The sequence below is a fragment of the Ixodes scapularis genome, unplaced genomic scaffold, assembly GCF_016920785.2.
Source record: "Ixodes scapularis isolate PalLabHiFi unplaced genomic scaffold, ASM1692078v2 PGA_scaffold9__187_contigs__length_104089568, whole genome shotgun sequence".
NCBI classification, from domain to species: domain Eukaryota; kingdom Metazoa; phylum Arthropoda; class Arachnida; order Ixodida; family Ixodidae; genus Ixodes; species Ixodes scapularis.
Genome location: NW_024609884.1, coordinates 82,384,935 through 82,404,738, shown reverse-complemented (window position 1 = coordinate 82,404,738; position 19,804 = coordinate 82,384,935). Strand labels below are relative to the sequence as shown.

General features: G+C 43.8%; 1 protein-coding gene across 2 annotated transcripts; it reads right to left on the bottom strand.

Moving 5' to 3' along the window:
• Positions 1 to 6,373: 6,373 nt before the first annotated feature.
• Positions 6,374 to 19,721, bottom strand: LOC8039895 (glutaredoxin 3). Of its 2 annotated transcripts, none has more exons than XM_042287166.1 (10): positions 19,469 to 19,712; positions 17,357 to 17,474; positions 17,220 to 17,294; positions 16,178 to 16,291; positions 16,037 to 16,121; positions 15,879 to 15,968; positions 15,662 to 15,812; positions 11,194 to 11,304; positions 11,003 to 11,135; positions 6,374 to 6,479 (listed from the first exon to the last, which is right to left on the bottom strand). In XM_042287166.1, the coding sequence occupies exons 1-10, from the start codon at positions 19,528 to 19,530 to the stop codon at positions 6,420 to 6,422; spliced, it is 999 nt and encodes a 332-aa protein (XP_042143100.1). In that variant the 5' UTR covers positions 19,531 to 19,712; the 3' UTR covers positions 6,374 to 6,419. The 2 variants fall into 2 exon arrangements, with proteins under 2 accessions (XP_042143100.1, XP_029842659.1); XM_029986799.3 differs by lacking the exon at positions 6,374 to 6,479 and adding an exon at positions 10,648 to 10,744 and having other exon boundaries at positions 19,469 to 19,721.
• Positions 19,722 to 19,804: the final 83 nt, after the last annotated feature.

The window sequence follows — 19,804 nt, the reverse complement described above, 5'->3', positions numbered from 1 at the left end:
CACCAATGTCTTGTTAAGAAGTTACAAAAAGGAATTTTAAAACAAATTAAACAATTAGCAAAGAGCACCTGGTGGATATCACTAACGCCTCGTTTGTAATGCCCGTCTAGGAACCTTGACAGCTAGTGACAGTGAGTGTCTCGCCTCCGGCCACGACGAGAAAAGAGGGGAAGGAGGAACTCCCTCCCCTCTTCCCGAGAATCTCTTTGGTGTGTCCCAGAAGTCGCTATTCCCCTACAAGATTATAAAAGATTAATTAGCCCGTCACTCAAAATTCGTACAAAAGCAGCTGCTTCGGTGGCTGGAACGACTAGGCCATCCTTTCGACGTGGGCCTCACCGTGGCTTTGCTCGTCCCAAGACGAACTACGTCACAATTGCGTTGGATGTCACGTGGTCTCCGCTGGCTGTTCTCCGAGCGCTTGCCAAAGTGGACCGTTTATAACGAAAAATAGAGCCACCCAGGCTCAAAATACAAACGTGCGATTGTCATTTACGGATATTGTAGATCATATTCAGCCTATTTTTGAACACGACGGGAATATTTCAAACTTCGTTGAAGTATCCCTTTAACGCGAAGTACCGTCGGACGGCACTTGAACGCTCTGCAAAAGTGCCGTCGGACGATACTGTAGTCACTACGAATCTTCTTTTGCAACAGGAGTGACCGACGGCACCGGGCGAGCGAAATTGGAAAACACTAGCCGTTTCTGGATACGCGACGAGCACAGGCGGCACGTCGACAGACACCGGCGAGTACACCGCCGAGCACCCGATCACGCGCACACACTCGCCGACCGACCGACGTTTCAAAATGCAGTCGGCGGCATCCAAAATAAAACATGTTTACATCAAAGAACACCAAATAGAATCTGGACGTCCATGACGTCACTGGCCGCGCCCGCCGCGCCCCCTGGACCTCAAATCGGTGCCGAAAATATGCACCCTTATGTTTACGGCGTGGATGTAGTTTTTTTGTTTTCTTATAACGGGACTTCGGCGGCAACGCGATGCCAACCTGTTGTGCCGTGGGTTGCGCAAATAGCATTGCAAAAGGGTACACCTATCAACAGGGCAAGACAGAAAATGCGCGCTGATGCAGCAAGCTTGCACGCGTAAATATATATATTTTTTTTTACAGCGAAGCTGTTTATGGTTAGGGTCCCATGGATTTTTCGTTTGCGGCAACAGGAATGACATCACAGCTCCGTGACGTCACATAACATCAATTTCCCCGCTGAATTTAGTGGGGAAATTGCCGTCACGTGACCTCAACACCAACGCAGTTTCCCCGCTAAATTTGCCGGGGAAATGTTCCCGCTATATTTAGCGGGGAAATCGACGTCATGTGTCCTCAACACCAATGCAGTTTCCCGGCTAAATTTATTGGGAAAATTGACGTCGCGTGACACGAAGTCGTGACGGCACGTCCGTGTCGTGTGCTAAACGGCTTCGCTGGTCATCCACCTCCACAAAATGGAATGGCTCATCATTTTTTTTTTTTTTTTTTTTTTCGGAAAGCCATATTTACGTGAATGGAAAGCGAGTTAAATGGGAGTGTTTGCTTATCAGATTAGCTTTGAGCCCTGTACCACGGCTGCATGTCAGTGGCTTTTCTAGCATAATGTGACCGATATCACTTTGATACCTAACGATGGTGCAAATTTCTGCAAAAATTTACTTACCTAGTTTCGGCTCGTGAATTTAACTCATTTTGAAAAAAAAAAAAAAAAAAAAGGAATTTCAATTTTAAAACGGAACTGCTAAACTAGCAGTCTTGCCTATCCCCTAAATGTACCTGCATTTAGTGGACGAGGGGCGTAAATAGCAGATGAATTTGCAAACATGTATTCGAGAGGTCCGTCGACCGCCATTTTCTCATTGGAAATTTCAGAAAATTGCATAACTTTTGTATGACGGTCAGTGCTGAAACTTTGGCATCTGGTTCGGACCTCTAGAGCTACGTTTGGATAGAAAATGAGTGTTCAGCGATGCATAATTTATTTTTGCAGTGAAAAAAACCTTGTAAATTTTTTGGAGGAACACTTTATACTGTAAGGTAACCGGACAGAAGCTCATTGAACAAAAGCTCACCTATTTTTGGGGGGACCCGCACAAAAGCTAACTCATTTTTGGCGGAACCGTACAGAAGCTCACTTTTCTTTCTTTTGATAAGTCGGACAAAAGTTTACTTGGGCTGTGTTAAACTTTGAGTTAAATGGGGTCACATCAAGAGCCCTCTGAAAAATATATTCTTTGAACCCAGTTAACTAATAACCAAAGTCAAAGTTTTTGAGGTTAGGCTGGGATTTTTTCAACGAGTGGAGCACTCTGATGACCGTGCTCCAAAGACTGGAATTTCTTCCAGAGCTGTGGAATGTGCACAAGGTCGCTCTACGAGATAAGGACAAGACCAATAACACGTGTGAAGGGTAGAACAATGGGGTCCACAAGCTTGTGGGACAGGACCATCCATGTGTCTAGAAGCTGATCGACCAAGAACGCCAAAGTAAGAGTTTTCGGAAAGCAGCGAAGTGTCTTCAGAACCGCTGACAAAGCTATCTGTGGACTATCAGCTTCACAGAGACATGCTGAAACTGCTGGAGTCATACCTACATTTTCATAGAATGAACTGCTTAATTTTTCATGTTATTTGAGCTCGTGTAAAAAAGCAAACAATTTTATCCGGGTGAGCTTTTGCCCCAGATTCGTAGAGTAAAACAATTTCAATCGTAAGCACTTCTTTTTTCAAAAACGGCCCAACCTAATTGTCGTTTCATTTCAGTGCAACTTGCATAGGGGCTGCAGTCGCTTATCACAAATCTGAGCGCTTTATTCTGAATTAGCTCTAACTTGTGCGTGAGGTAACTTTGAGGGGGGTCCCAAATAACACAAGTGTACTAAAATCAACCTGATAAAAGTAAAATACAGAATTGTTTTTTTTTTAATGTCTAAGAATGGATTTCTAATACTGCCTCTATTGCCACAAGTGGCAACATATAGTAGAAGCACTGCAAACCCGTGCACCCAGTTGCCTGCCTCCTTTTTGCTTGAGCAGTCTTACTTGAAAGCAAACATGAAAGGTGCAGTGTTAGGGAGTACATTTGTACTTAAAATTTGTACATTGTACTTAAAGCACTTTTTTAAGTAGGATTAGAAAACTTGTACTTCACTTCAAGTACATTCTCTGAGTGTACTTTTGTACTTAAAGTATTTTTTCTGGTACTTTCCAGGGAAACTATAACTACCGACTTCAAAGTAGGTACATTCCCCAAATTTTGTCTTGTTAAATTTGTATCATAAAACGATGCTTTGCCAACTCTGCAGAAACACTGGGTGGGATATTCTACTCTCACCAGAAACGTGAGCAGACTATGCATAGCTCCGTTTGTACTGTGGGCGGTTTTTCCGCAGCATTTCAAACTCTGGCTACTTCTCACTCGATGAGCGCAAGCAATGAGGTTAAACATATTAGGAGATAACACTCCCCCACAAGACGACTGCTTGCAGAAGCTATGGGGCAGAGGTCATGCTCTCTCCTAGTACGTTTAACCCCCTTGGGTGCAAGCGAGTGCAAGTGGCGCCAAATACAGAAGTCGGGGAGCACCTCTAAACTTGGCGCCATATCCGAAAATAACTACTCCGTGGCCAGTTCACTTTATCCAATATTCGCCGCCATTTCTGAAAATTACTGACACTCCCCCATTACCCCTGGGTCAACACACACTCATTTAATAAACGCTGTATAATGAAATGAAAGGGCATCATAAAAAATTGTTAAAAAGTACTTGTACTTTACATTGAAACTGCATTGTACCTATTTATAGTACTTAGCTTGAAGTACATTGCTCATGGTATACTTGCTACTCTACATGGAGTATATAACCTCTCATTTGCTTTGTACATTTCAGATGTATTTTACCCAAACACTGTAAAGGTGTACTTATAAGTTTTGTTGTCAGAAATCAGAAAAGAATGACTGAAGCTTACACACAGTGATCAGTTACAGGCCTAAAAATGTTGGTGTATGAGAGTTTTCATAGAACCACTTGTCGCTGCAAATTTCAACGGGCTCACTCAAAACGGAAGAGCCAAACGAGACCCCCCTCCCCCCCCTCATCAACAGTGGTGCATCTAGTGGGCTTCTGTCCTCAGAGCAACCTTTGGCAGAACTTTTGTGACCAAAAGCGTCGGGTTGCTTACGGAAAAACCAAAACCATGTTTTTCACTACGTAATATGCAGCGCTTGGGGGTAAGCAGTTTTCCAAATAAAAACATGCTAGAAAGCAGACTATAGCAGGGTTGAAAGCTGGGCTAGTTGGTAGTGGTCCATGATGAAATAAAAAGCACACAAAAAACCAGGAAAAAAAAAAGAGTGCATGTATGACAGACAAGCGCTTGTCTGTCGTAAGTGCCCTTGTCTATATGGTCATAGCTTGATCTATGAGCTCTAAGCATTCTAAAAACGAAACATCACCTTTATGCGTGGCCGCTTTTTCTATTAAGTTGGTATCAAATGATGGAATAACTCGGAACTATTGCATACACCAGAGGGCACCGCTGCATGAAGGGCAGAGCCCTTTATACTGGCAGAGTTTGGCACTCTTTTGAAGATGCCGACAATCCACAACCACAGCTGACTGGAAGTATGCAACCTGGAGGTGGTACGTTGCCTCCGCCATTTTGTGTTATCGAATTTCGAACCCACCCTGGATTAGGCATGCAAGGTATGCTGTGACCCACCATTGTAATAAAAGTGTTTATCGCTGATGTAAGTGTTTTTTGGTGCTGCACACAGTCAGAAGCTCGAACTTACTTATCTGCTACAATCTCTTAAATTTATGAGCTTAAACTTACTCCTTCCTTTCCACTTGTTTTCTCTCTCGGCATTTCGGGCGCGTGGAGGAGAGGTGGATCGGTGCGCATAATTCAGGAAATTCGGTAGTTCCAGACGCAGAAGACGAAGTATATAAAAACGAGTTGTCAGTCAGCGTGGTTTGTTTGAATTTTTCCTTTCTTCTTTGTGTCAAGGAGTGAGTGTACTTATGCAGTGTGTGCTGTAGTGGGTGTGTTAAAAAGGTGGATCGGCTTCGCCTTCACAACCAAGATGGTAATTCTGAAATAAAAAGATTTTTTTTTTTTTGTCAGGGCCATTTAATACCAAAAGAAATAAAGCTTATTTGTAATTATGTTTTTGGAGATCAAAAAAGGATGGCCAGTGCTTGAATATAGTGACCAATTGTAGACATAACAAAATGTCAAAGTACAAGAAATTAAGTTTATAAAACAACTACCAGGGATGGGCAAAATACATGTAAATATGTACCGAAATACAAATACAAAATACTTCGTCAACAATGTATTTAATTACAAATCTAACTACATTTCCAAAAAAAAAAAAAACATTTAAGTACAAAACACAAATACAACCAAATGTATTTGGCCTCCTCCAAATACTTTTCAAAATACATTCCTCCAAATTTTCCGTCAGTGACTTCAGGGCACCTGCAACGGATTTCTGGGTATCTCATTTTATTTTTGCATTGCACACTCGGGAGTTAGTGTGCGAGGCTCTAGTAACGTAATAGAAATATAATCAGAAAAAAAAAATGTAATCAGCTTGGGTGTAATAGGTGAAAAAAGTACAGAGCTTCAAGCAGCTTTTTTTGTTGCTTACATTTTGGTATAGACCAACAAAGAACTAAGACGACCAAGACGGACAGCACTAGCTAGAGAATTTTTTATTGTTGCAACTCGCACCAGTTACGAAAATCTGGATGACCCGCGCATTTAGAATGTTCGAGGCAAAAATATAGATGGAAATCAGGCTGGAAAGCATCACAAGTTGTCACAGGCACTTATTTAGCCAGTCTGCCTGTGAACGTCGATTTCATCACTATTCTTGCCCTGGACTAGCACCGTAATCACAAAGTCACTAAACGCTTGTGCTTGATTGAGAGACACTGCATTTGGTGCAGAACGTAGAACGTAGTTTTCTTCCTGCTCTGGACACGTCTTAGGATGAGCAAAATGAGTCGTGACAATAAATTTGAAGGATGTATTTTCGGCCACAAAATTGTATTTAATTACAATTGTATTTGAAATACCCATGTTTTAGTATTTAAATACACACATCAAATACATTACCCAATTTGTAATTAAATACAAATTCAAAATACACAAAGTATTTGAAATATGTATTTCAAATACTTGTATTTGAAATACTGCCCATCCCAGACAACTACTAACCGTGCATTTGGACTAGAGCACATAAGTAGACTGGCCAAATGCAAAATCCTCTATTTTATGTTATCGTAAAGTCCACTTGTTTTAGCGGGCGACAGGCTCCGCCCATTGGCCAAACTCTCCCAGTATACAGGGCTCCGAGGAAGGGCAGGGCCGTATGTAGAGAGAGTCTGGTCAATGGGAGGAGCCGGGGGGACCCAGGATGAAGCGATGAAAGCGACGGCACCGCCAGTGCTGCATATAATTGTAAGAGATTGATGGAAAAGGGGAGTTTCAAGGTGCTGAGTGCATTTACTGAGCTAGGAAAGATGACATTGACGCGAAAAATATCCTGAAACATGAAGCAAAACTGCAAACGTGAGATGCGCGTTTAGGGTTTTACTGTCCACTCCGTCGTGGCTGCGGCCGTGAGTGTAATCAAAAGAAAGACTGAGTGCATTCCGAATGTTGCCGTGACGACAACGTCACGTGTGTTGCCTTTTCAGTTGCGAAGAGTCACAAATTTCAACAGCATGCTGAAATGAAATACTTGAATACATCCTTGCCTAGAAATTGTGACTGGAGAGTATTTGCTAAGCTCATTGTCTCCGCTAGGGGAATATTTGTGGCTAGTGGTTGGTCACAAGAGCTGCCTATCATCGCACCCAAAGTCATCGAAACAATTTCGGTCAATGACGTGCCTTTATTTTTGCCCTATTCTTACCCCCAATCAATTACCAAACACTCTACATATATGGCCCTGCCCTTCCACAGAGCCGTATATTGAGAAAGTCTGGTGAAAGCGGCGGCGCCACCAGCGCAGCATATTCCCCGTGATGAACTTGCGAGTAGGAATGAGCTGGAATGACCTTGAAGGATTCGTGTAGCGCGGCGCAAGTATTTTTACAGCTGTTTATGGCTATGGTTCCGTGGATTTTTCGTGTATGTCAACAGAAATCGCAGCGCACTCTCTTTGCCGTCGTTCCAAGCGCTCGCGTGCCTAGTTCCTTCTGCTATCCCAAGATGGCGGTCCCGTCGTGCGTGTCCAGTAGGGAGGCTCTAGTGAGGGTGGGTGCAACTCAAAACCTGGAGAGCGTTTGCAATTTAATGGCGGCGCCTGAGAGAGAGGATTCGGAAAAGGATATGCGCCAATGTTGCCTGCAAGAGAGCAGACGCTCGCTCTGTTGCAACTCTAATGCTCCATGCGCCTTTCCTCCTCTCGCCTCCCATTGCAAGCAACAGACGCCTTGGCGCAGCCTCTCTCGCTCCGAGAATTGCAAACGTCGAGAGGAGAAAGCAGGGTTGCCAGACAAGCAGCAACGTCCAAGATGGCGGAATTTACCATTTTTCGCGTTGAACAAATACTTAACCTATCGCAACAAAACTGGTGGCTATGAAAAAGTAATCATTTATACCTTGTGTAAATTATTCAAGCACCTTAATGGGCTTTTATGACCCGAGTTAGGAAAGAAAACGACCCTTTGCCCCATAGACTCCCAGCAAAATTTAGCAATTAAATGGCGTCCATGTCCTGTGATCCCCGACCTAGAAGTTGCACCCACCCTCACTTGAGCCTCCCAAGTGTCCAGTTTCCTCCGTTTCCTCGGGGCACCGAAAGACAAGTTGCCATTCTCCATTTTTAATTCTCTTCTCTCGTCGTAATGGGGAGGCCACGTATAGTCCAGACTTGCGAAGAGCAACGGCGGGAACGACAATGAGAATGTCAGTTGTGGCGGCGGGCGGCAAATAGCGCCATCTGTGCCGTGTGCTAAACAGCTTCGCTGGTCATATACCTTCACAGAGTGGAATGGCTTGTAATTTTTTATATCTGGATGTGGCTCATAGGACATGCATGTATAATTGTAAGAGACTGTTGGAAAAGGGGCGTTTCAAGGCGCTGACTGCGTTTACTGAGCCAGGGAAGGTGACATTGACAAGAAAAATTTCCTGAAACATGGCGCGAAACTGAGAATGTGGGGTGCATGTTCGGGGCTTGGGCCAAAACTCCCATGGAGCCCAACCCACTGTTTTTACTGTCCACTCTTATGGCAGAGCCTGCTGCCTGAAGAAAATCAAATTAAAGACTGAGTGCGTTCTGAATGTCGCCGTGACAATGTCACATGCGTTGCCCTTTTAGTTACGAAGAGTTGCAAATTTCAACTCTACAGTACTAAAATAAAATACTTGAATACAACCTTAGCTAGAAATTGTGATTGGAGGGCATTTGTTAAGCTCACTGCCTCTGCTAGGGGAATATTTGTGGCTAGTGGTTGGTCACGAGAGCTGTTAATCATTGCGCCCAAGGTCACTGAAACAACTTCGGCCAATGACGTGCCCTTATTTTCACCCTATTCTTACCAATTAATGACCAAACTCTCTACATATATGGCTCTGCCCTTCTTCCTCCTCCGACACCCTCTGGTGTTGATCTTTTGATATCAATCTTAGTAGAGAAGTCAGCAACGTATGAATGTAATGCTTGGTTTTTAGGATGCTTAGAATCTATGGATCAAGTTATGACCACAAATAGACTATTGCAGAAAGTGGTTTGGTGCCCCTTTAATATTCAGACGTTGTTGACGCTACGGGCTGATGCGACCAATCGGACAGCGCCAAAAGCACACCATCATGGTACTCGTCATGGTCATGTGCGTGTTCTATCATCGCTAGACCAATCATGTACAGGGAAGGCCTGGCCTAGTGACTTGCACTTTTCACGCTGCTCGATTGGTTCATTAGCTCATAGCGTCGGCTGCGTCTGGACTTGAGACTGGTTCACACACTTGCACGAGTCCGACCCGAGTGCGACTGCAACAGCTTGTGACACATGGGTTGCTATGGCAACAGCTGCGTCGGCTCCGACAAAACGGAATAAAAACCAGTTTCGCTGGAGCCGACGCAGCTGTTGCACTAGCAAGTAGCAACCCGTTGCAGTTGCTTTTGGGTCAGACTCGTACAACTGTGTGAATTGCCCTTTAATATAGTAGCTTGACTGCAGTGGCAAAAGTGGAGAATTTCTGAAAAATCAGTGGATGGAATGATTTCCAGTACAAGGTGTGCAGAGTACCGGTTATTGTACAACTACTTGCGGTCTCCTTATTTTCCCCCATACATCTCAAAGACAATGCATTATGTGGGAAATTGAGACAAACATACATATATGCAAATTTATAAAAAAAAAAAGCTCTTTGTAAGGATTGGCGAGATGAGCATCGCCAGTAGGAGCTATTGGCGATGCTCATCTCACCAATCCTTACAAAGAGCTTTTGCACTTCTACAGTAATAGCCAGCCATTTTATACAGGATGTTTAAATTTAATTCAAACAGATTTATTAAGAAAATAAATAAAGCCACGAAAGGTAGATGCAGTCTGTATAGGTGAGTTATAAAACTAGGTGGACATAATATAGAGAGCTAATAGTCACGATCGGTAGGATCCTTAACTATAATTTGTGAAATAACTTTTTAATTTGTGAAAATACACAGATGGTTCTTATCAGAAACTTGCTGAGCATCATCTAAAGCCACTAAATCAGTAAATGTTATGGAGATTTGAAGCATGTGATAGGTGAGGGGGCGGCTAGTTTCCACTCATGCCAGAAGTGCAGTGCTGGCGGTCCGAAAACACATGGGAAATTTTCATCTGTGCTTTCGAACTGCCTGTTGCATGAGTGGAAATTTTAGCGTGCTTACCGCATTATTCAAATCTTTCTGAAATTGACTGATTTACTGGTTTTTTATAGTGCTCAGCAAGTTTGTAATGGGAACCATGTTTATTTTCACTAATTAACAGATTTTAGGTAATTATCTGACTTAATGTGACTATTAGCCCCCTCTCTTATGTACCCTGGCGGTATAACTCGCCTACGCTGCATTAGTGTACCTTTCATGGCTTCGTTTTAATAAATCTATTAAAATTAAAATCAGACACCCTGTAAATTAGCATATTCAAATGGCATACGAAATTCCCACTTGGTTATTCGAGCCAGTTTTGAATTTCAAGCAATTTCGAGGCTAGCAATTGTAGATATCCCATGCATACCTGCAAAGTCTACCACTGATTACCCGGGAGACTTCCAAATTTTGTATGGTTGTACGATTGACAGAAAAATCTCCTGAAAAATGCAAATTATCCCCCCCACACAACACACACTTACACAAGGAGTTTTTGCCATCGCAACAGACGGCAGCACTGATAGCGAGGACCAGCTGTATCTCGCTAACATGAGCAGTGCAATACAAATGTAATGAAGCTGTCTTCATGTATATTCATTGTCAAGATTTCTTTTGAAAAAACTGCTAAGCCGGGGGGGGGGGGGGGGGCCGCGGCTTGGAAAATGCTTTGGATTTGGTTTCTCCAAACTTGGCAGGTATGCCCACGGTTTAAGCTTATAATGAAGTCAGTCTAAAGGAGGGATCCACATACAATGGAATATGGGAAGTTTATTTGGATGGAAAAAGAGCACCTCTTGAAGTTAAGGGTTCAAAGCAGCAGCCAGCTCGCCAGCCTCGTCCAGCTCCTAAAGTAAAGTTGCAACTTTGTGTCACATAGTGTATGCAACATACTGGGGACAAATGGAACTCCATGCTAACACTGAAGCTCCGAAGTCACATTTAAGGGCAATACAAGAAAGTACATGACTTTAGCAATGTTACATTTCTACCTTGTTTTAAGCAAAGATAACTTGACAGCAGAGGCCGGGAACATAAACTACGCTATGTGTACGCACAAATACCGAAGACAGGTGTACGCAATCTACAAAGGGCCGTTTGTTCACCTTTATGATGTCCAGACCACCTACGAGGGATCCCTTGGCATACACCTGAGGGTATGTGGGCCAGTTGGAGTACTTCTTCAGTCCTTGTCGCACTTCCTCGTCCGTCAGGATGTCAAAGCTGTCGAAGGAAACCCTGGAAAGGACCGGAAGGTGAACTCCGAAAGCTGTGCCACAGTGGCAGTGCTTCTTACTGGGTTCGCTTGAAGATGTCCATCAGGGTCCTGCTGAAACCACAACGAGGAGCTTCGGGGCTCCCCTTCATGAACACCATGACTGGTGCCTTGCGAATCAGTTGCTCCAGCCTGGAACAAGATAGATGCTCAACTCTGCAGCACCGTGTGCTACATGATCTATTCAAATCGGAACCCATTCACAGGTTACTAGTAAACTATTTGAAACACGGCTTTATTTCCTAAATCATGAGTTTTCAAGCTTCTGGGTGTTAAAGAACCCCTAGCAACCTTGAAAGGCATTTGACCAATTTACCTGATCGCAACATTGCCCCGATAAAACGGTCCTCAACCTTACCAACTTTGTTAGCAAGATACAGGGTGTTTTCTTGAGGCTTTGCAGATTTTTTTTTTTTTAACAGCCGTGACAGCTACACCATACCTGCCAAGTTCGGAGATCCCGGAGAATTTCTAAGGAAGGGGGGGGGGGGGGTTGCAGTTTTTAAGAAGAAATATTGATAACAAATTTACATGAAGACAACTTCATTACACTTACAGTGTGTCACAAAAAAATATTTACACATTCTTTTTTAGCGCAAAAATAAGCTAGGCATTGCCGAACGCTCATTCTTCACCCAAAGTTAGCGCTGGAGGTCACAACCAGATGCCAAAGTTTCAGCCCGATCGATACCTTATTCAAAAGTTACAAGTGATTTTCTTAAAATTTCAATGAAAAAATGGCAGCCGACGGGGTTTTCGAATACATGGGGCTCTATGGCACCAGAAACCGAAAACGGGCAAAAATGGGCTCCATTTTCCCATTGAAATTTTCAGAAAATCACTTAACTTTTGAATAAGGTATCGGATCGGGGCGAAACTTTGGCCTCTGGTTGTGACCTCTAGCGCTATCTTTAAACGGAAAATGAGCGTTCGGCGATGCCTAGTTTAGTTTTCCGGTGAAAAAAAAACCCTGTAAATTTTTTTTGGTGACACCCTGTATATTGGACTGCCTATTGCAGAAGTGGCAACTTTAGTGCACTATTGCACTTCCCACGCACTCAGTCTTTCTAAAATTGACTGACTTGGTGCTTTTCGATGCAGCTCGGCATGTTTCAAATTAGAACCATGTGCTTATTTTGATTAATTAAAAAAGTTAATTACCAAGTATTAATTCATTATTTGACTTATTGCGACGATTAGCCCTCTATGCTATGTCCCCCTGGCCGCATAATTTATTTGCACAGAGCACGTTAGTGTACCTTTCACGGCTTTTTTTACAAGAAATCTGTAAAACCTCAAAATAAAGCACCCCGTATTACACAGTCCAGGCAAGAGGATAGGGGCGTTTGGTTCATAAAAACATAGCCATGTATAGCTCAGCTGTGCTTCACCTTTAACCAAGTGGAGAACACAGTTTATCAAATGATAAGGATAATGGGAAGAATTGGACATTTGAGAAACCCCTGAGAATATCCCAGAGAAGCTCAGTGCAGTGGTGGAACTGACAAATGGTGATTTGGAGCAGCTCTTGCAGAAGGGAACAATGAGTTTTGGAGCAGACAATTTTGAGTTTTCATGTAAAAAAAATGACCACATCTCCACGTGGTGAATGATGTTGATTGGGGCGAAGCTCTGGTGGTGTTGACGATACTGATGTTTTGAGCATTTGACCGCAGTGCTCTCTCGTCTATAAACGTTGAGCCAATGCATGCAAAGTTTAACGCAATTATACGCATTTGACCGCAGCGCCCTCTCCTGTATAGACGTTGAGCGGCTACATGCAATGTTTCATCCATGACATTCCCCGCTCTTGAGTTACTACCACATCTCAGAGCCCCCTACTCGTCCCGCAGTCGTGGCCGAGTGGTTAAGGCGATGGACTAGAAATTCATTGGGGTCTCCCCGCACAGATTCGAATCCTGTCGACTGCGCAAACATTTTTTTCTTTTTTTTAAGAAGACAGATGGGATGGCAATCGATGTGAGCACGGACGCCGGACAAGGCTGGACCCCAAGGAGTTTCGCCCCTAAAAATCTTATACAATCTCTTTAAAAGCTAGCCTGTAGAACTTCAGTTGTTGGAGTGTTAAGAGACTATTTAAAGGGGCCCTGCAATCATATTTAAGCGTCTATCTTTTTTGCGGTTTCCACGTCCCTCGGGGTTCGGGTAAGCCAAAGAGAGTAATTAAATATCAGTGCGTAATATTTTAACCCGACGACGCGGAAATCTCCCCCACCTACGGGGGCGACCCGCGGTGCCAAAAGCGCGTGATATGCGACGTCTTTGGTCCTGGGCTTACTACTGGTCAGAGCTGCTAAAAGTTCCGTTTTTGTCGAAATACAAAATATAAGTGGTGCGAACCGTTTCAATTATTTATAAAAGTAGTTTTTGTTCACTATTTTAGACCAGAAAAGAAACAAATGCAGTTTAGAAAGTACGGAAACAAGAAATGACCCGTCGACATACCCGCCACCAAGCGGTGGAAAAGGCGGCGCATACTAGAAAGGTGTAGTGGGATCAGGCACCAACAAGCGGCGAGCGTAGAAAGGTCTCAAATGTATGCGGCGGCGCTGCGGTCATAAGGACTGGAGGATCCGAGCGGTTCCGAGTATTCCCAAGGCCTTCGGCGAGCAGCTTTGGCTTGCTGTTTGGCCTTTTGGCGGTATGGCAGCGCGAAGTGGCTCCCGTTCTGAACTGATCTTTACCTTGTGTTTGCTGTCGTTTGTGGCCAATGAAGTGTCGCGCCGAATTAGTGTTTAATTGCGCAGCAAATGCAATGCGAGCCGCCCTGGTTGCCCGCTTCATACAACCTAGCCAGAACATGCTTTAGTGGCACCCTCTCGAGCCATCGACACGGAGTGCGGCAGCCGTGACCACTCACTGAGCTCACTACCCCTCCTCTAGTTCAAGGCCACTCTAGCAACCAAAGACGTCATAAAGAAGGTTATTTTTTGCTTTTTTTTGTAATTTTAATTTGCCTATAACTTTTAAAATAAAGCGAAATTCGAGAAAAGAAAAGTTTAATTAAGTTACGAAGTTCAGTGCACTCAGGTTCAGTGCAAATTAAAAATCAGTAAAACCTATTAAGAGTACCGATGGCGTCTTCGGTCTGTGTTTAACGTAAAAAAATATGTTTTTGGCTACTTTGTAGGGTTTGTATCACGGTGAGGTAATTGTTGCGAGTTCGACGTCAAACAGACACTTTTGTGTTGAATCTGTCTCACGGGGCCCTAGCTCGTATTGAACCTGCTACTGTTCTTAGAGCAGCTAAGCAGAGCACATAGCTACTCTAACTGATCACAATGAATAGCGCTGCCTATTCATGCAATCGATGCGAGCACTGTTCGCACAAAAACCGATCTCTTTGTTAGGCACATGAAAATAATGAATTTTTTGTTTGAAGCAAATTCAAAGTGATTAGTGGTTTGGGCCAAATATTTTTAATAGAATATTGAATAGTTGCTGTGCCTTTCTCCATGCCTTTCACTACTGTTACACCATGCTTAAACAAAAATTCGAGTGAACTTGCAAAGGTTGTTTTCAAGCTTCGAATTGCCCACTTATGAGCAAAGTTAATAATCTAGCAATATTTATAGACTGTGGCCTCAGACAGTAAAATGCCTACATTAGGATGGCAAGTAAATAACAGATTTGACATAAAATTAAACCTATAAGGGAGCCCCCACCATACCTAATTGAGGGGATTTATAAATCTTCCTACATGAAAATATTTTCTTAAATTCTGAATTAAAACAAAACAAGTACAAGTAATGAACACAGGCTGTTTAAACATTGCTGCCTAAGATACACCCTTGCATAAAAGTCACAATATAAATATTAACAATCACAACATTTTCTTTCTTTTATTATGCTAGGCATGCACGTGCGTTATACCGCTTTGAAGGTGTGCTTTTCGCCTAAGCGCGCGGCTGCGCTGCGGCAAAGCGAGTCGAGAGATTGCGGTGTCAGCTCGACGGGTATTGCTTCTCCTCAGTGCATTGGTACTTGAGAAGAGCACTCAAGGGGGCTTATCCGCCGCGATCAACATTTAGAAAAGTATGAATATTGCAGTTAATTTTGAAGCAAATATCAAATAGCGTGTAATTTGAAACTAGCATTTGATAATTTGAATATTTGCACAGCCCTACTCTTTGCACATAGTACTCAGGCATCCAAAAAAACAACTGCATTTTCTTCATTTTCAGTGGCATCGCCAAGAATGCCACGTGCCAGACACTTTCAGCTCCCTTTTGGCGCAGACATGGCGCAAATTGTGCACAAATACAACCTTTGAAGCAGTATGTAGCAGGGTTTTCTTTCTGGCACAATTTGGCACAGCAGTTCCAGCACTGCCACTGTTTCTAGGTTTCCAAGTTTATGCCGCAGATTCCGCTGCACTAGTACTTTTGACAGCAATGTTTTAGCTGTTCAAGCAAAAAGTGAAACAAACTAGGGATTCAGCATTTGGACTAATGGGGTCACACACTACCTCCGAGTCAGATCTTGCTGCGAGCAGAGTTCGGCCAGACGACCACTTTCAGCCAGCTTCCTCATCTCGTCAATGCCGCCAACAAACTCATTATCAACAAAGAGCAAAGGGTAGCAACTTGCAGGCTTGCGTGCAATGTACTCGAGCAGTTCTGAAAAGGAAAACTGATGTCATGGCGGACAAGCGCCGCATTTGATCAAAAGGTCACGGCACTCACGCTGATGCAGAGCAGCATTGCTCGTGATGTTGAAGTGATGGTATTGAATGCCAAGCTTTTTCAAGAGGCTCACTGCCTCGGTGTTTTGTGCTGTGACAACAAAGTAGTCCCAACAAGTTGACTCATAGATAACATCAATAAAAGAAAAAAGTTCTAACCTCCAGTGGGTGCGTCAGGAGTACCTTCCATGATTAGCATGCAAGGTGCTTGTCCCGTGATGGCTCGTAGCTCCTTCAACAACTCCTGCAAGGTTTGTTTGCTGAGAACAGTACAAGCACCAAGGGCGCATGTCAACCTGCCTGTTTCTTGTTTGACGCAAGTGGAGGCAGGTCAACTCGACTCTGGAGGAGCTTTAGCTTGCGCACCAGCTCGGGCATGTTGACGCCTTCAACCTTCTCGATGCGCTCTGCATTCTGTGGTAGTTTCAAATGTTAGCTCTCTGCATAGTCAAAGCATGCATCACATATTCTTGGGTGCCAATTTTCAGATAACACTCCTTTTTACCTTACAACGAACCGCAGCAAATGCTATGAGCCATCCCAGTCAATCCAGTGCAGCGATCATATCACATGATATGCTCACATGCGTTGTTGTTCCAATCCCAAAGGTCACGTGACACTTGCACAACATTAGATTGGTTTTCATGGCTCATAGTGTTGTCTGCGGTTCGTCGTAAAGTGGAACGGAGTATAGAGGCTGTGATCATAAAAGATGGCATGTGCTATGATTCCTCTGGTAAAAGAACTTTAGTGTCCTGTAGTCTGATTGAAGAAAGAGTAAGTAAACAGGCAAGCTGGTTGATATTACACATTTTTGAAAAAACCGGAGATGACGTACGAAGAAGAGGACAAACACAAAATGTCTCAAATGCAGGTACTAAACTTTATTGACGCACCCATTTATATATCATCTCACACACACTCGCCTCCTGGAACTCACACGTCTAGGTGACTTTCCACCATGGTACAAGTATACGTTGTACCGTGGAGGAAGGTCACAAAGTTGTCTGCAAATTTGGGGAGACGAGTATGCAAGAGATTATATAAACGGGTGTGTCAATAAAGTTTAGTAGCTGCGTTTGAAACGTTTTGTGTTTATACTCTCCTTCGTCCGTTGTCTCCGTTTTTTTTTTTTTTCTTTCAAAAATGTGTTCCATAGTCCCTTTCTGTTTATACCACCTTTTAAATCCATTAATGGGAATTCCATGGGAATCAACACACTTCAGTCAAGTGACTTGACTAAAGTGGACTTAAGTCACCATTATTGAGGACTAAGAAGTTCAACAGCCCACACTCTGGTTGATGACACCCAAATGAACAAGATCCAAGATATGGCTCTTACCATTAAGATGACAAATGATGGCACAGAGGCAACTCCATACTTGAGGCTCAGTTCTTGCACCTGCTCTGCATCCACCTGCAAGCCAATGGGCACAGCGTTCACCAATGTCGTCTCGAACCAGTGCAGTTGAACACCACCTTATAGAAAGACGTCCGATCTAGCTCCTTGTCTTTCACCAGGTCGGGCATCAGGTCATCTACCTGTTTGCACTGCGGAGCCCAGTCCGCACGGAAGTACAGCACAACCAACTTATCACTGTAAAAGAATAAGAATACAACCATAGGGCCCCGTGAATCACCTAAAGCATTGTGATATGCAAAAAGTGTTTTTTAGCCAGTGAACGACTGAGAACATGAGGTAAACACAAGAAGGAATCGGAATAAAGACTACTGCTTTTTCTCCTCGCTCTGACAATATCAGCTCATATTTTAAGGGGTTCCCATTAAAATGCTGTACCTTGATGTCTTCATGTACCCCCCCCCCCCCCCCCCCCAATCCTCCCCTTTTCTTTGTTCTAGAATGTTGTTTATTTGCCACGTCGGCGGTTTTGGCGCTAAGAGAACTCTATTGCATTGCAATATAATTTAAGAAAGAAAGAAAAAAAAAACTACATGAGCAAGCAATAAGTAGGAATATCTATTGCTTTTTATTTGGCTTGGCGCCGTAGAAGTAGCCCATAGCAAGGGGCCGGCAATTCTACTTAAAGGAGCGGTGCAACAATATTCAATTGGAATGTTTTTCACTTGACATGAGCTTACTGGCACACCTGGGGTGCTATGTTGCGCTTTTTGGACTCCCAGGAGACTAGGAAGAGGGAAGTGACACCAACGACACAGCAAACGCAGATTGGGTGTTGATTTCGTTTTCTTCTGTCAACATCCAATCTCCGTTTGCTGTGTCGTTGACGTCACTTCCCTCTTCCTAGTCTCCTGGGAGTCCAAAAAGCGCAACATAGCACCCCTGGGACTCAAGGATACTCACACGCAACGCCACTGGCCAATTACACCGCAACAAAGGAGTTGTTGCGGTGTAATTTCAAGGACAAAAGCGATCATTTTCATTCAATCTCTCCTTTGCAAAATTTGATGACGTAACGTGGGGATCGCAGTACACCCAAGTGACGATATTTGAATGCGGTTCATAGATTGGATCCGAGCATTGCGTGGGCACTCGACTTGGGCTCGTGATAATTGCTAGCTCAAGAAGCGTTCGGGTAGTGACCCGTGTCCAATCGCTGCAACGACAACAACAGCCGAGCCATAACAATGTCTGGAACTCGGCGCGTGTCCTGCGCTTTGCCAACCCCAGCGCGTGGCTATGATCAACACTGGCGGCATATAATCGGCTCCAGATCACGTGGCCGCTTGTTCTGGCTGCGAGTTGAGGGGGCGAACGCTGCTCGTTTTTCTTTAATTTTTTTCTGGGACTTCTATTACGTGGGGTGAAAAACGAACGCGTGTTTCATAGGTCATTAACGGTAGGGATCCGTTTTAAGCGGTATTTGCGCAAGGTACAAAAATTGTTGCATCGCTCCTTTAAGTACAGGGTGTCACAAAAGAAAATTTACACGGGCTTTTTGACCGCAAAAAAAAACTAGGCATCGCCGAACTCCAATTCTCCGCCCAAAGGTAGAGCTACAGGTCACAACCAGATGCCAAAGTTTCAGCCCGATCCGATAACTTAATCAAAAGTTATAAGTGATTTTCTGAAAAGTTCAATGGGAAAATGGAGCCCATTTTTGCCTGTTTTCGGTTTCTGGTGCCATAGAGCCACATGTGTTTGAAAACTCCGTCAGCCGCCATTTTCCCATTGAAATTTTCAGAAAATCACTTATAACTTTTGATTAAGTTATCGGATCAGGCTGAAACTTTGGCAATTGGTTGTGACCTCTAGCGCTACCTTTGGGCGGAGAATGAGCCTTCGGCGATGCCTACTTTATTTTTGCGGTAAAAAAGACCGTGTAAATTTTCTTTTGTGACACCCTGTATGTGAAGACGGTGTTCGTAGATACGAGTATGCTAGAGATGGGCTAACTGGGAAGGAGCGTCCTAGAGCGAATACGGGGGCGATAAGCCACATCAGGGACAAAAGATACTTTGGGGGAGCAGATCACTGCAGCTCAATAGAGCCTGCCGGACCTTGCTTCCGTGGTCGAGAGAGTGCCCGCGCTCGCTCGAGCACGTGTTCACGTTGTTTAACACCAGAATCTCTTGAACCGGCGACCTTCTGAAATGGTTCAAAGAACGTACCTAGTTTTCGAGGCTATTTCGTCTAGCTCCTCCTTCGAAGACACAGCTCGAAGACCTTCCATGGTTTGTTTTTGTTCGAAGCAATATTTCTTGTACGATTTTTGGGCAGTGTCTGCGATTTAGCGATTAAGTCTCTTCCCTGCACGCACTGCAGTACGGTGTACGGTGGCGCAGCTACAGTGGCTCCGGTGTCAGCGGAGACGGCGGAGAAGCAAGCGGCCTTTGTTGGATAGTAGTAGGATTGGATTGGCTTGATTACCTTCTTCAGCAGGCTTGGAAGAAAGCTTTTTACACTTCTTCCGTTTATTTCAACTTTTTATTACACAAAAATTTACT

Bases quoted from the DNA above. Each gene is read 5' to 3' on its own strand.
- LOC8039895 (XM_042287166.1), bottom strand. From the start codon at position 19,530: ATGGAAGGTCTTCGAGCTGTGTCTTCGAAGGAGGAGCTAGACGAAATA. The intron at 17,475-19,468 runs GTACGTTCTTTG...ATTCTTTTACAG, and splicing joins GAAATAGCCTCGAAAACTAG to TGATAAGTTGGTTGTGCTGT. The intron at 17,295-17,356 runs GTGGTGTTCAAC...ATTGGCTTGCAG, and splicing joins ATCGGACGTCTTTCTATAAG to GTGGATGCAGAGCAGGTGCA.